At 37.2% G+C, this 15,131-nt stretch overlaps 2 protein-coding genes across 2 annotated transcripts; both read left to right on the forward strand.

Moving 5' to 3' along the window:
* The first annotated feature begins 3,216 nt into the window (after positions 1-3,216).
* LOC130958011 (pathogenesis-related protein 1A-like) lies at positions 3,217-3,921 on the forward strand. The gene has a single exon (XM_057884885.1). It carries the CDS (start codon positions 3,250-3,252, stop codon positions 3,742-3,744), a length of 495 nt encoding a protein of 164 aa, XP_057740868.1. The 5' UTR covers positions 3,217-3,249; the 3' UTR covers positions 3,745-3,921.
* A 1,060-nt stretch (positions 3,922-4,981) lies between these two features.
* LOC130956628 (pathogenesis-related protein 1A-like) lies at positions 4,982-5,440 on the forward strand. The gene has a single exon (XM_057883656.1). The coding sequence runs from the start codon at positions 4,982-4,984 to the stop codon at positions 5,438-5,440; it is 459 nt and encodes a 152-aa protein (XP_057739639.1).
* The last annotated feature ends 9,691 nt before the right edge of the window (positions 5,441-15,131 follow it).

A 15,131-nucleotide genomic window follows, 5' to 3' on the forward strand; every position in this document is an offset into this window, starting at 1 on the left:
AATTTGAACATACATAAAACAATGTAAGTCTTCTCAAATTATAATAAGAACTCCGAAGTTTAATTAGATGTTAATTTAGGAAAAAAGGTATATTAAAATGTTAAGACATCTTTCAATACCAAACAAAATAAACAAGTATCATTTGCCTTATTCGGAGAAGTTATAGAGAATTGGTTAATAATTTCGGAGCGCATTTATTTTCGTTAAGAAGTTATGTAAGATACAATTTTATTATCTTTATTTTTTTCTTTAGCCGTGTCCTATCTTAAAGAAATTCGAGAATCGTCGCTAATCATTTTGCGATGATAAAAAATGATCACTATATAACTTAAAAATTGCCGCTATCGGCTGAGATTTTTGTAGTGAATTAAAAATAGTTCAAAATTTATTTTCTATATTTTTAGCCATCTCAAAATCTCACAAAATTGCTTCATCTTCAAACACTATGCAATAGATAGAGATTTAGCTTATATATATATATATATGATGTTAATCTTTTGCTTAATGATGAATAATGAAAATCACTATAGCTAGGTTTATTTAGTGAACCAAGCCCAAGTCCGATAGTTTTGCTTGATTGGTCACGATAGATGAAACATGGAAAAGTATAGATAGATAATGAGAATATTAAATAATATAAATAATGGATATATTGAATGTTCAGTTCAATAGATATGCAAATGATTATGTTCATTTTTTTAATTAGATAGTTATTTTTTTATTCGATTTATTCATACACAGTTAATAATAGCTGGATGTTCAATTCACTAGATGTGCAAATGGTTATCTTAATATTAAGATTTAAAAAGTAACTTAGGGTATAATATTTTTTTATTTTATTGGGTCAATTGTAAAGTCTATTATTTATATTATTCATAAAAATTATTGTCTATTTAACAAAATCGAGTATGTATTTGACTCTTTGATTCGGTGGTCACATGCCTTAATTTTAATATGAAAGGGCAGGTTCATTGGTTTTACTTAAATAATTAGATCTTTGGATATCTATATCATTTCACTGCTCTAATAATTAATATTAATAATAATGGTACAATATTCTCTCTTTTGTCCTCAAGTAATAAATTTAATAAATGTATCCAATCAAGTGCATCAAATGGCAACTACATTAGTATTTATTTGAAAAAATCCTCGTTGAACAACAAAAATATTTTTATTAAAAAAGAAGTGCTACTTAGTTACCTTCAAAGGTGCATACACAACATTATTTAGGCTACTAATTCTCTTAAAAATACCAATCATATACTACTATACAAATAACTCAATCGCCTCTGATTTCTTTTCAATCAGAGAACAAAAAATGAAGATATCATTGGTAGGGCTAATAATAATAAGTTTCATGTGTGCACTACTCCCTGAGTGTTTAGCTCAAAATTATCCAGAAAACTATCTTAAAATTCTCAACGCTGCACGTGCAGAAGTTGGAGTTAAACCACTATAGTGAGACTCACAACTAGAATCATATGCATACGCGCACTTGAGTAAGCACATTGGGGATTGCATGCCGACTCTATCGTATGGTCCTTATGGTGAGTGTGTGGTTGGACCAGAAAAAACATTACGACGAAAAATCCAACTCATGCGTTGGTGGTTTTTGCCTTTGCTATATTCAGAGTGTTTGGCATCACACTACTTATGTAGGTTGTGCTAGAGTCAAATGCAACAATGGATTCCACATGGTTTCTTGTAACTGTAACCCTCCAGCATTAAAATTTCCTGGTGAACGACCCTACTAATTAATTAATTAATTAATAAGTACCAACGTTCTGTGGACTATGGAGTAATAATCTGTGGTACAATCTTTTTCATATCATAATTATATAAATTCTGAGGCTTTAATTAGTGCCAATATACACGAATTTGGGTATAAATTTGTGACTCTGTTGTGTTAGTGTGTGCACCGTACATATTGTTATTGTTACAAGTGTGAGGGGTGTTGAAATTAGTCACACATTAAAAAAAATAAAGAAGAGTGAGGCATTTATAAAATAAGAGATCCATTAATTTGACACCTTAACGTTTCGAATTGGATGTAGTGTTTTTTCATCTTATATTTTTTTATTTGACTCTTTCTCGGAATCAAAAAATAAAAAAGAAAAGAGTAAATATAAAGAACAAATAGTTAGAAACCGAAAAGAATATTTACTCAAAAGATAAAGAACATTCACTCAAGAAAAATGTCTGCACTTAATTAATACTACTTTTTCTCAAAAAGTTGGAAAAAGCTTGACTCTTTCAAGAGAGAAGCAAAAGGATTAAGATCATAATACATCAAATTCTTAAGCCAAGCAATAACACAAATATGTTTCATGTTTGACTGCTTGATAGAGATTCGGCAAATAGATTCTTTGAAAAGAAAGAAAAATGTTATTTCAATGATTTTAGAAAAATGTTAGTTTTGCAACTTAATCATGCATCATCGTACGATCTATCGAATAGAACATATATAGTTTTTCTTATGGAATCATTTTTCTAAAAAATTTTCTAAAAATTTATATTCTCTCATACAAAATTTTTATATAATTTTTTATTGGTTTTGTATTAATCTTTTTTAATTAATAAAAGTTAAACTCTAAATTTAAAGTTATAAAAATCCTGAATACCATATCATGAATTTCCTTCAAAGACTTGTAGAGATTCAGCACTTTAGTTATGATGTTAATCTTTTTCTACTATATTTAGGATAAAAGTTAACGAGATATACATTGTATTATGGATGGAAGATTTGTAGTTTCAAAGATTTGCTTAATGATGAATGATGAAAATCACCATGTTTATTTACTTGATTGGTCACGCGATAGATGAAGTATTCGAACTCTTGACCAAAAACTGATTTTGGGTTCACTAAAAATCGAATTATTGACCTTTTGGATCTAGCGCTCTACTATTATGTCATGATATCACTTATCCCAAAAACTTCAGTTGATGAGAAAAGGTAACACTAATGGTTATATCTCTAATACTTCATAAACCTCCATTGTGCACATTATACAAATATTCCATTGTCTCCTCGTACTTTTCCATTATATATATATATATATATATATATATATATATATATATATTAGCGGTGCTCACTAGTTACCTTCAAGGTGCACATCAAAACAAGCTTTGAAATTGTTGACCCTTGATGCAACATTTAGGCCAATAATTCTCTTATAAATACGAGTCATATACTATACAAATATCACAATCGTCTTTAATTTTTGCAATCAGAGAACAATATTAAAAATGAAGATATTATTAGTGTGGCTAATGATAAGTTTAGTGTGTGTACTCCCTTGGTGTTTATCAGCACAAAATTCTCCAGAAGATTATCTTGAAGCTCACAACACAGCACGTGCAGAAGTTGGGGTTAAACCACTAAAATGGGACGGGAGACTAGAATCATATGCATACCTGCACCTGAGTCAGAAAACTGAGCATTGCATACCGTTTCAATCGGATGGTCCTTATGGTGAGAACACAGTGAGTGGTGTTAAAGCAACGGGAGCATACAGAAAGCTTACTGGAGTACAAGCTGTGGGCGTATGGGTGGCACAGAAACAATACTATGACGAAAAATCCAATTCATGCATTGGAGGTTACTGTGGTCACTATATGCAGGTTGTTTGGCGTGACACTACTCATGTTGGTTGCGCTAGGGTCCAATGCGACAATGGAGCCTACATGGTTTCTTGTAACTATAGCCCTCCAGGAAATTTGCGTGATCAACGACCCTACTAATTAATAAGTACCAACATCTTATAGACTATAGAGTAGTATAATAATCTGCTATATATTATGGGGCTTTAATTATTAGTGCAAATATACAAGAATTCAAGTATAAGTTTGTGAGCCTGTGTTAGTGTTGTCCGTGAGGAATCTTTTCATGTAATATTTTTATGTTTGGCTGGATGCGTTTAAAAGGTTAAAAATGCCTGCATTTAATTAATACTATTTTTTTTTAGAAAGTTAAAAACAGTATGACTCTTTTAAGAAAGGACTAAGACCATAATTCACATCTCAAATTTATAAGACAAGCAATCACACAAAAGTAAATTTCTACATCTAAATCATAATTCTAATCAAGTTTACAAAAATAAATCTCTTATGTATATATTTAAAAGTTTTCTAAACCATACAAAAAATGTTTGCACTAAATTAGTACTATTTTGTTTTAGAATATTAGAGATAGATATAATAATTATTTATATGTCTTTTTTATTATTTTAAAATTTTGAAATAAATAATATTATAATAAAAAATTCAAAAATATATATATAAATAATTATATTTATAATATATTTTCTCGTATAAAATCTCTTTATGGTTTATGAAAAAAATTTTATATGAATTTTTCAACGAAAATCACTATAGGTTATTTAGTGAACCAAGCCCATGTCCGTTAGTTATACTTGATTGCTCACTATAAATGAAATATTTGAGACTCTGATTCGGTGGGTCACATCATGCCTTAATTTCAATGTGAAAGGGCAAAGGCTCATTGGTTTTATTTAAATAATTAGATCTTTGGGTATATCATTTTAATGCTCTGATAATTAATTAATATTAATGATGATAACACAAATATTCTCTCTTTTGCCCTCAAGTATATTAAACATATGCATGCATTCAAGTGTATTATTATATCAATTATATTTTTTATACACTAAAATTAACTATTTAAAATTATTTATAAATATAAAATATATTAAAAATAAATTAAATTATATATATATATATATATATATATATATATATATATATATATATATATATATATATATATATAAGGGGTGCTCTGGTACACATCAAACAAGCTTTGAAATTGTTGTCCCTTGATGCAACATTTAGGCCAATAATTCTCTTATAAATACCAATCATACACTAGACAAATAACACAATAGCCTTTAATTTTTGCAATCATAGAATAATATTAAAAATGAAGATATTATTATTAGTGTGGCTAATAATAAGTTTAATGGGTGTAGTCCCTTGGTGTTTATCAGCTCAAAATTCTCCAATAGATTATCTTAAAGCTCACAACACAGCACGTGCAAAAGTTCGGGTTAAACCACTGAAATGGGACAAGAGATTAGAATTATATGCACACCTGCACCTGGGTAAGCAAATTAAGGATTGCATGCCGATTCGATCGAATGGTCCTTTCGGTGAGAACATGGCGAGTGGTGTTATAGCAACGGGACCATTAAGAGAGCTTACCGGAGCACAAGCTGTGAATGCATGGGTGGCACAGAAACAACACTACGACGAAAAATCTAACTCATGCATTGGGGGTACTTGTCGTCACTATATACAGGTTGTTTGGGGTAACACTACTCATGTTGGTTGTGCTAGGCTCCAATGCAACAATGGAGCCTACATGGTTTCTTGTAACTATAGTCCTCCAGAAAATTTTCCTCGTGAACGACCATACTAATTAGGTGAATTCTATTTAATCTTTTTTAAATTAGAGGATAAATTATTCTTACTATATGTCTTCTTATTATTAAATAAATTAAAATAAATTGACTTATATCATGACTAATTTTAACTTTTAATCTAACTTAAATTTTGTTAATTCAATTAATTCATCATGATGCAACTTTATTTTACAAATTATAAAAATTATTTTAAAAAGTTTAATTTTTTATTTTTTTTAATTATATATTTATTAATTAATTTCAATCACAAAATAAAAAAAATATAAAAAAATATAAAAAAATAAAGAATAAATAAAAAAATTCAAGAGGTGATTCGTCCGAACACTGGGTAAGCCGAGTTTAAGCACTTTCGAGCAAGTTGTCAACCGGGAGGAAGAGCTTTACGTCGGCCAAGGTCAAACACCGCGGCGGGAATACCAACAAAAGATACTCCGACGCTCAAGTTAGTAATAATCTCAGAGAAGAGAGAGAGAGAGTAATTAAGTGAGAGTGAAATAAGTGAATATGAGAACTGATAGTGGAACCTACCTTAGCCGAGAGTATTAGTCCGGCTTTATAGATATTGTTTTACCGTTTTCATGTGGATAAGTCCTAGTTTGTAGGTTGGTTGGGATATTCTGTTTTCATGTGATTAGGTTGAGCACGTTTCCTATTTTCAAATGAGTGAGGTCGTTACTGTCTGATGTCGTGCCGCATATATCGGCCTGATGGTATCATCGGCTCATGTGCCGAGCTTCTTGCGCGGCCGAGGATAAGGGTTTTGTGCGGCCGAGGATAAGGGTGACGTATCATAGCCCCCAAGCTTGTCTTGGCTTGGACAGGATCAAGGCGAGCTTTCGAATTAGGAGTTCCGGGACCCTCGGTCGCTGAGTTGTCGTCATGTGTGCTCCTTACCGCCCCCAAGCTCGGCTTGGTCTTGTGTTAGTATTGAAAACATTTTCCTTTTGTAGCTTCATTTGGCGCGCCATTGTGACATGATTGATGTGAAAACTGTCCCACTTCTCGAGGCGCCCCTGTCCGTTGGATTTGGTAGTGGTGTTAATGCTTGTCTCTTTTCTATCAAATGGAGTAAATGCATGACTTTGGTAACCGTCTGCTTATAGGAGTTATGCTTTGTTTCACTTCTTTCTTTTCCTTTTTTCAAACTGCTGGGATTTTGGATAAAGTTTATTTCCTCTTGCTGTCCAAAAGATGAGTAAGCAAGGTCAGTTGTGATTTTTTCCTTTTCTTCCTTGTTTTCTTGCGTTTTTTTCTTTTTTCGTCCTTGATGGAGAACTGTGATGTGGTAGATCCTTATGACTGGGTTGATACTAGGGTGAGGGAGCGCATGTCTCAGTTTGATGATGAGGAGTCTGTGAGGTTGCTGGGGTCCAACATTTGGGTTAGAGATGGTAGTAATGTGAGGATAGAATTGTTGCCTTGTGGTAGGGATGACCGGGTCTGTGACCGATTAGAGGATTGGTCCTTTTTCTATATGTATAGCTGTCTGTTGACTGAGCTTGGTGTGAGACTTCCGTTTACTGAGTTCGAGTGTGGGGTTTTATATTGGTTGAACTGTGCCCCGACTCAGCTTCACCCTAATTCTTGGGGTTTTGTTCGTGCATTTGAAATACTGATGGAGTTGTTAGAGCGTCCGCCGTCCCTAAGGTTATTTTTCTCCTTATTTCAGGCGAAGGGGGTAAATAGGGGTTTGTGGGTGAACCTTAGTAGCTATCCTCGTCGTGCGATTTTTGGACTGTATAAGTCCTCGTTTAAGGACTTCAAATCTATGTTTGTGAAAGTTAGAAGTATACCCGAGGATTTCCCCTTTTACTTGAATGAGCATTTAGTGGAAAGGTTCCCTTTGTTCTGGTGTGCCGAGCCCTATCAGGCATTGGATGTAGATGATAGGCTTATTGATGATGATATTATAATGGATTTTTTGTTTAAGTCTTTGGGACCGAAGGGTTTGTTGTCGGTTGCTGAAATGTTGAAATGGGATACCGATAAACAAGTTGTGTATGATCACATAGGTAAACTGATTTACTATGTTTTCTTTTTCTTTTCTGCTTTGATATGCTGATTCTGACTTGGTTTCTTGTGGTTCTCAGCCGAGAAAGCTCCTGCAATCACTACTGCGGGCTTGAAATCTTACTTTAATCAACGTAAGAAGGGAGAGAAGGAGGTTTCGTCTAACGCCGGGAAGGGTCCTTCTGTTTTGGTGCAATATGGCCTTGGGCAGAAGCATAAGAGGAAGAGAGGGCAAGGTCAAGGTAGTCTTGCCGAGGTCTTGGAGGGTAAGGGGGAGTCGTCTAAGATTCTGCAGACGGTTGAGTCTGCGTATGAGTCTTAGAGGAGGCTCCATGGTTATGGTGAGAACGAGCATGCTAGGTCTTTGTGGGCGAAGCTATACCCTTTTGGTGTCATGGCTGATGAGCTTTGCTGTTTCCCGGATGACATGAGGATGATCAGCGAAGTTGGCCAAGTTGGTGTTAGCCGATTTCTTCAGGTAAAAGGTCTTGTTTATAGCGTTGTAAGTTTTTGTTGATGTTATTCATTTACTGGCTTGCTTCTTCGTAGGTGATTGGTGCTCGGATCGTTGCTATTGGTCGGTCTCAGGAACTTGCTCTAGAGCAGGAGGTGAAAGAGGCTTCCCGTGTTGGGGAGCTGTCTGGAATCATGAAAGAGAAGGATCAAAAAATTTCTGAACTCTCTGCCTCTATGGAGAAGAAAGAGCTGGAGTTGGCTGATGAGAGAGGACTGCACAAGATGTTATCTGAGAAATTAAAAGTTATGGGGTCCGAGAATGATCAGCTCTCTGCTCGGATCAAAGAATTGGAAAGTGGGATTTATGAGGCTTTTGCCCAAGGTTTTGAGTGTGCTGTCTCCCAGGTTAAAGTGTTGTACCCGGAAGGTGATCCCTCAAAACTCGATGTCATGAAGGTAGTCGTGAATGGTGAGCTTGTGGATGATGAGGCCGCTACCGGAAGTGATAGCGAGGGGTCCAGTATTGGTGATAAGGCAGACTAGGTCGTTAGTTTATATTTTCTTTTGTAAGCTCTGTGCATGGTGTATTAGACTTGTGGCTGTTTTGGTCTTGTTTGAACAATTTCTAGTTTTATCCTTAGTAGTGGTATTTTGGCTTCCGAGTATATAGCTTGGTTTGACAATGACTTATTTTATAAAGTCTGATATTTTTGATATTACTATCTATTGGAATCAATCGTATGTACGTATTGAAGATGGCCAAAGCCATTCTCTGTTTAAGTGAATAACGTAGTACTTGTGCTTTTGAATGGAAGCGCTTTGAGATATGTTTGAGTACCTCGATGATAGTGTTTGTTTGTGTTTCTCCGAGCAATATGCTCGGCATGCGCATGTTGACTTCCAAGTATGAAGCTCGGATTAACTTTGAATGTGTACTGTGATAACTGTTTAGATAAAAATTGTTTTGGTTTATAAGGTACATTGGTGAATTGTCAATAAGTAGAGCTGAGGCTTTAGTGTATGGCTTGTGGTGCACGAAATTGTGATCTCTTCTTTTCACAACTCAAATAATCCCTAGTAATGGCCCCAAAGACTTGGTGCTCAATACCATGGCATCACAACTTCGCACAACTAACCAGCAAGTGCACTGGGTCGTCCAAGTAATAAACCTTACGCGAGTAAGGGTCGATCCCACGGAGATTGTTGGTATGAAGCAAGCTATGGTCACCTTGTAAATCTCAGTCAGGCAGACTCAAATGGTTATGGATGATATATGAATAAAACATAAAGATAAAGATAGAGATACTTATGTAATTCATTGGTGAGAACTTCAGATAAGCGAATGGAGATGCTTTGTCCCTTCTGTCTCTCTGCTTTCCTACTGTCTTCATCCAATCCTTCTTACTCCTTTCCATGGCAAGCTGTATGTTGGGCATCACCGTTGTCAATGGCTACAGTCCCGTCCTCTCAGTGAAAATGTTCAACGCACCCTGTCACGGCACGGCTATTCAGCTGTCGGTTCTCGATCATGTCGGAATAGAATCTAGTGATTCTTTTGCGTCTGTCACTAACGCCCCACAATCGCGAGTTTGAAGCTCGTCACAGTCATTCAATCATTGAATCCTACTCAGAATACCACAGACAAGGTTTAGACCTTCCGGATTCTCTTGAATGCCGCCATCAATTCTAGCTTATACCACGAAGATTCCGGTTAAAGAACCCAAGAGATAAACATTAGAGCCTTGTTTGCTTGTAGAACGGAAGTGGTTGTCAGTCACGCGTTCATAAGTGAGAATGATGATGAGCGTCACATAATCATCACATTCATCAAGTTCTTGAGTGCGAATGAATATCTTGGAATAAGAACAAGCTGAATTGAATAGAAGAACAATAGTAATTGCATTAATACTCGAGGTACAGCAGAGCTCCACACCTTAATCTATGGTGTGTAGAAACTCCACCGTTGAAAATACATAAGAACAAGGTTTAGGCATGGCCGTGAGGCCAGCCCCATGATCTAAGATAGCATAAAACTCGAAGATAGCTACCAAGATCTGATCTAAGAACTAGATGTCTGAAGATGAAAAATACAATAGTAAAAGGTCCTACTTATAGGGAACTAGTAGCTTAAGAATTACAAAGATGAGTAAATGACATAAAAATCCACTTCCGGGCCCACTTGGTGTGTGCTTGGGCTGAGCATTGAAGCATTTTCGTGTAGAGACTCTTCTTGGAGTTAAACGCCAGCTTTTGTGCCAGTTTGGGCGTTTAACTCCCATTCTTATGCCAGTTCCGGCGTTAAACGCCGGGCAGTTTTGAGCTGATTTGGAACGCCGGTTTGGGCCATTAAATCTCGGGCAAAGTATGGACTATTATACATTGCTGGAAAGCCCAGGATGTCTACTTTCCAACGCCGTTGAGAGCGCGCCAATTGGGCTTCTGTAGCTTAAGAAAATCCACTTCGAGTGCAGGGAGGTCAGAATCCAACAGCATCTGCAGTCCTTTTTAGTCTCTGAATCAGATTTTTGCTCAGATCCCTCAATTTCAGCCAGAAAATACCTGAAATCACAGAAAAATACAAAAACTCATAGTAAAGTCCAGAAAAGTGAATTTTAACTAAAAACTAATAAAAATATAATAAAAACTAACTGAAACATACTAAAAACAATGCCAAAAAGCGTACAAATTATCCGCTCATCACAACACCAAACTTAAATTGTTGCTTGTCCCCAAGCAACTGAAAATCAAATAAGATAAAAAGAAGAGAATATGCAATGAATTCCAAAAACATCTATGAAGATCAGTATTAATTAGATGAGCGGGGCTTTTAGCTTTTTGCCTCTGAACAGTTTTAGCATCTCACTCTATCCTTTGAAATTCAGAATGATTGGCTTCTATAGGAACTCAGAATCCAGATAGTGTTATTGATTCTCCTAGTTAAGTATGATGATTCTTGAACACAGCTACTTTATGAGTCTTGGCTGTGGCCCAAAGCACTCTGTCTTCCAGTATTACCATCGGATACATACATGCCACAGACACATAACTGGGTGAACCTTTTCAGATTGTGACTCAGCTTTGCTAGAGTCCCCAATTAGAGGTGTCCAGGGTTCTTAAGCACACTCTTTTTGCCTTGGATCACAACTTGATTTCTTTCTTTTTCTTTCTTTTTCTTTCTTTTTCTCTTTCTCCCTTTTTTTCGTTTTTTTTTTTCTCGCTTCTTTTCTTTTCTTTTTTTTTTGTATTCACTGCTTTTTCTTGCTTCAAGAATTATTTTTATGATTTTTCAGATCCTCAGTAACATGTCTCCTTTTTCATCATTCTTTCAAGAGCCAACAATTTTAACATTCATGAACAACAAATTCAAAAGACATATGCACTGTTCAAGCATACATTCAGAAAACAAAAGTATTGCCACCACATCAAAATAATTAATCTATTATAAAATCTGAAATTCATGCAATTCTTCTCTTTTTCAATTAAGAACATTTTTTATTTAAGAAAGGTGATGGATTCATAGGACATTCATAACTTTAAGGCATAGATACTAAGACACTAATGATCATAAGACACAAACATAGATAAACAGAAGCATTAAAATTCAAAAAACAGGAAAATAAAGAAAAACGGGTCCACCTTAGTGATGGCGGCTTGTTCTTCCTCTTGAAGGTCTTATGGAGTGCTTGAGCTCCTCAATGTCTCTTCCTTGTCTTTGTTGCCCCTCTCTCATGATTCTTTGATCTTTCCTAATTTCATGGAGGAGGATGGAATGTTCTTGGTGCTCCACCCTTAGTTGTCCCATGTTGGAACTCAATTCTCCTAGGGAGGTGTTGATTTGCTCCCAATAGTTTTGTGGAGGAAAGTGCATCCCTTGAGGCATCTCAGGGATTTCATGATGAGTGGGGTCTCTTGTTTGCTCCATCCTTTTCTTAGTGATGGGCTTGTCCTCATCAATGGGAATGTCTCCCTCTATGTCAAATCCAACTGAATAACAGAGGTGACAAATGAGATGAGGAAAGGCTAACCTTGCCAAGGTAGAGGACTTGTCCGCCACCTTATAGAGTTCTTGGGCTATAACCTCATGAACTTCCACTTCCTCTCCAATCATGATACTATGAATCATGATGGCCCGGTCTATAGTAACTTTGGACCGGTTGCTAGTGGGAATGATTGAGCGTTGGATAAACTCTAACCATCCCCTAGCCACGGGCTTAAGGTCATGCCTTCTCAGTTGAACCGGCTTCCCTCTTGAATCTTTCTTCCATTGGGCGCCCTCTTCACAAATGTATATGAGGACTTGGTCCAACCTTTGATCAAAGTTGACCCTTCTAGTGTAAGGGTGTTCATCTCCTCGCATCATGGGCAAGTTGAATGCCAACCTTACATTTTCCGGACTAAAATCTAAGTATTTCCCCCGAACCATTGTAAGCCAATTCTTTGGGTCCGGGTTCACACTTTGATCATGGTTCTTGGTGATCCATGCATTGGCATAGAACTCTTGAACCATTAAGATTCCGACTTGTTGAATGGGGTTGGTAAGAACTTCCCAACCTCTTCTTCGGATCTCATGTCGGATCTCCATATATTCACTCTTTTTGAGTTTGAAAGGGACCTCGGGGATCACCTTCTTCAAGGCCACAACTTCATAGAAGTGGTCTTGATGCACCCTTGAGATGAATCTCTCCATCTCCCATGACTCGGAGGTAAAAGCTTTTGCCTTCCCTTTCCTCTTTCTAGAGGTTTCTCCGGCTTTAGGTGCCATAAATGGTTATGGAAAAGCAAAAAGCAACGCTTTTACCACACCAAACTTAAAAGGTTTGCTCGTCCTCGAGCAAAAGAAGAAAGAAGAGAGTAGAAGAAGAAGAATTAGAGGAGATGGAGGTGGCTTTGTGGTTCAGCCAAAGGGGGAGAAGTAGTGTTTAGGTTGTGTGAAAATGAAGGAGTGAAGATGGGTTTATATAGGGGTGGAGAGAGGGGTAGGGTTCGGCTATGGGAGGGTGGGTTTGGGAGGGAAAGTGGTTTAAATTTGAATGGTGAGGTAGGATGGATGTGAGTGGTGAAGAGAAAGATGGGATTTGATAGGTGAGGGGTTCTTGGGGAAGAGTGGTTGAGGTGATTGGTGAATGGGTGAAGAAGAGAGAGAGTGGTGGGGTAGGTGGGGATCCTGTGGGGTCCACAGATCCTGAGGTGTCAAGAAAAAGTCATCCCTGCACCAAGTGGCGAGCAAAATTGCTCTTCATGCCAATTCTGGCGTTAAACGCCGAGCTGGTGCCCATTTCTGGCGTTTAACGCCAACTTCTTGCCCTTTCCTGGCGTTTAACGCTAGTCTGGTGCCCCTTTCTGGCGTTAAACGCCCAGAATGGTGCCAGACTGGGCGTTAAACGCCCATTTGCTAGCTTCACTGGCGTTTAAACGCCAGCAAATTCTCCTCCAGGGTGTGCTGTTTTTCTTTCTGTTTTTCATTCTGTTTTTGCTTTTTCAATTGATTTTGTGACTTCCCATGATCATCAACCTATAAAAATCATAAAATAACAAAAGAAATAGATAGATATAATAAAATTGGGTTGCCTCCCAACAAGTGCTTCTTTAATGTCAGTAGCTTGACAGTGGGCTCACATGGAGCCTCACAGATACTCAGAGCAATGTTGGAACCTCCCAACACCAAATTTAGAGTTTGAATGTGGGGGTTCAACACCAAACTTAGAATTTGGTTGTGGCCTCCCAACACCAAACTTAGAGTTTGACTGTGGGGGCTCTGTTTGACTCTGCTTTGAGAGAAGCTCTTCATGCTTCCTCTCCATGTTTACAGAGAGATATCCTTGAGCCTTAAACACAAGGGATTCTTCATTCACTTGAATGATCAATTCTCCTCTGTCAACATCAATCACAGCCTTTGCTGTGGCTAGGAAGGGTCTGCCAAGGATGATGGATTCATCCATGCACTTCCCAGTCTCTAGGACTATGAAATCAGCAGGGATGTAATGGTCTTCAACTTTTACCAGAACATTCTCTACAAGTCCATAAGCTTGTTTTCTTGAGTTGTCTGCCATCTCTAGTGAGATTCTTACAGCTTGTACCTCAAAGATCCCTAGCTTCTCCATTACAGAGAGAGGCATGAGGTTTACACTTGATCCTAAGTCACACAGAGCCTTCTTAAAGGTCATGGTGCCTATGGTACAAGGTATTGAAAACTTCCCAGGATCTTGTCCCTTTTGAGATAATTTCTGCCTAGACAAGTCATCCAGTTCTTTGGTGAGCAAAGGGGGTTCGTTCTCCCAAGTCTCATTACCAAATAACTTGTCATTTAGCTTCATGATTGCTCCAAGGTATTTAGCAACTTGCTCTTCAGTGACATATTCATCCTCTTCAGAGGAAGAATACTCATCAGAGCTCATGAATGGCAGAAGTAAATCCAATAGAATCTCTATGGTCTCAGTGTGAGCCTCAGATTTCCATGGTTCCTCATTAGGGAACTCATTGGAGGCCAGTGGGCGTCCATTGAGGTCTTCCTCAGTGGCGTTCACTGCCTCTTCCTCCTCTTCAAATTCGGCCATGTTCATGGCCTTGCACTCTCCTTTTGGATTCTCTTCTGTATTGCTTGGAAGAGTACTAGGAGGGAGTTCAGTAATTTTCTTGCTCAGCTGACCCACTTGTGCCTCCAAGTTTCTAATGGAGGACCTTGTTTCAGTCATGAAACTTTGAGTGGTTTTGATTAGATCAGAGACCATGGTTGCTAAGTCAGAGTGGCTCTGCTTAGAATTCTCTTCTGTTGCTGAGAAGATGATGGAAAAGGCTGCCATTGCTAAACCTGTTTCTTCCACCATTATTATTTGAAACCTTGTTGAGGTCTTGTTGATCCTTCCATGAGAGATTGGATGATTTCTCCATGAAGAATTATAGGTGTTTCCATAGGGTTCTCCCATGTAATTCACCTCTTCCATTGAAGGGTTCTAAGGATTATAAGCTTCTTCTTTAGATGAAGCATCCTTAGTACTGCCTGGCGCAGCTTGCATTCCAGACAGACTTTGAGAAATCAAATTGACTTGCTGAGTCAATATCTTGTTCTGAGCCAGTATGGCATTCAAAGTATCAATCTCAAGAACTCCTTTCTTCTGATTTGTCCCATTGTTCACAGGATTCCTTTCAGAAGTGTACATGAATTGGTTATTTGCAACCATTTCAATTAGTTCTTGAGCTTCTGCAGGCGTCTTCTTTAGATGA

This window comes from Arachis stenosperma, chromosome 10 (assembly GCF_014773155.1).
Source record: "Arachis stenosperma cultivar V10309 chromosome 10, arast.V10309.gnm1.PFL2, whole genome shotgun sequence".
Lineage (NCBI taxonomy): Eukaryota > Viridiplantae > Streptophyta > Magnoliopsida > Fabales > Fabaceae > Arachis > Arachis stenosperma.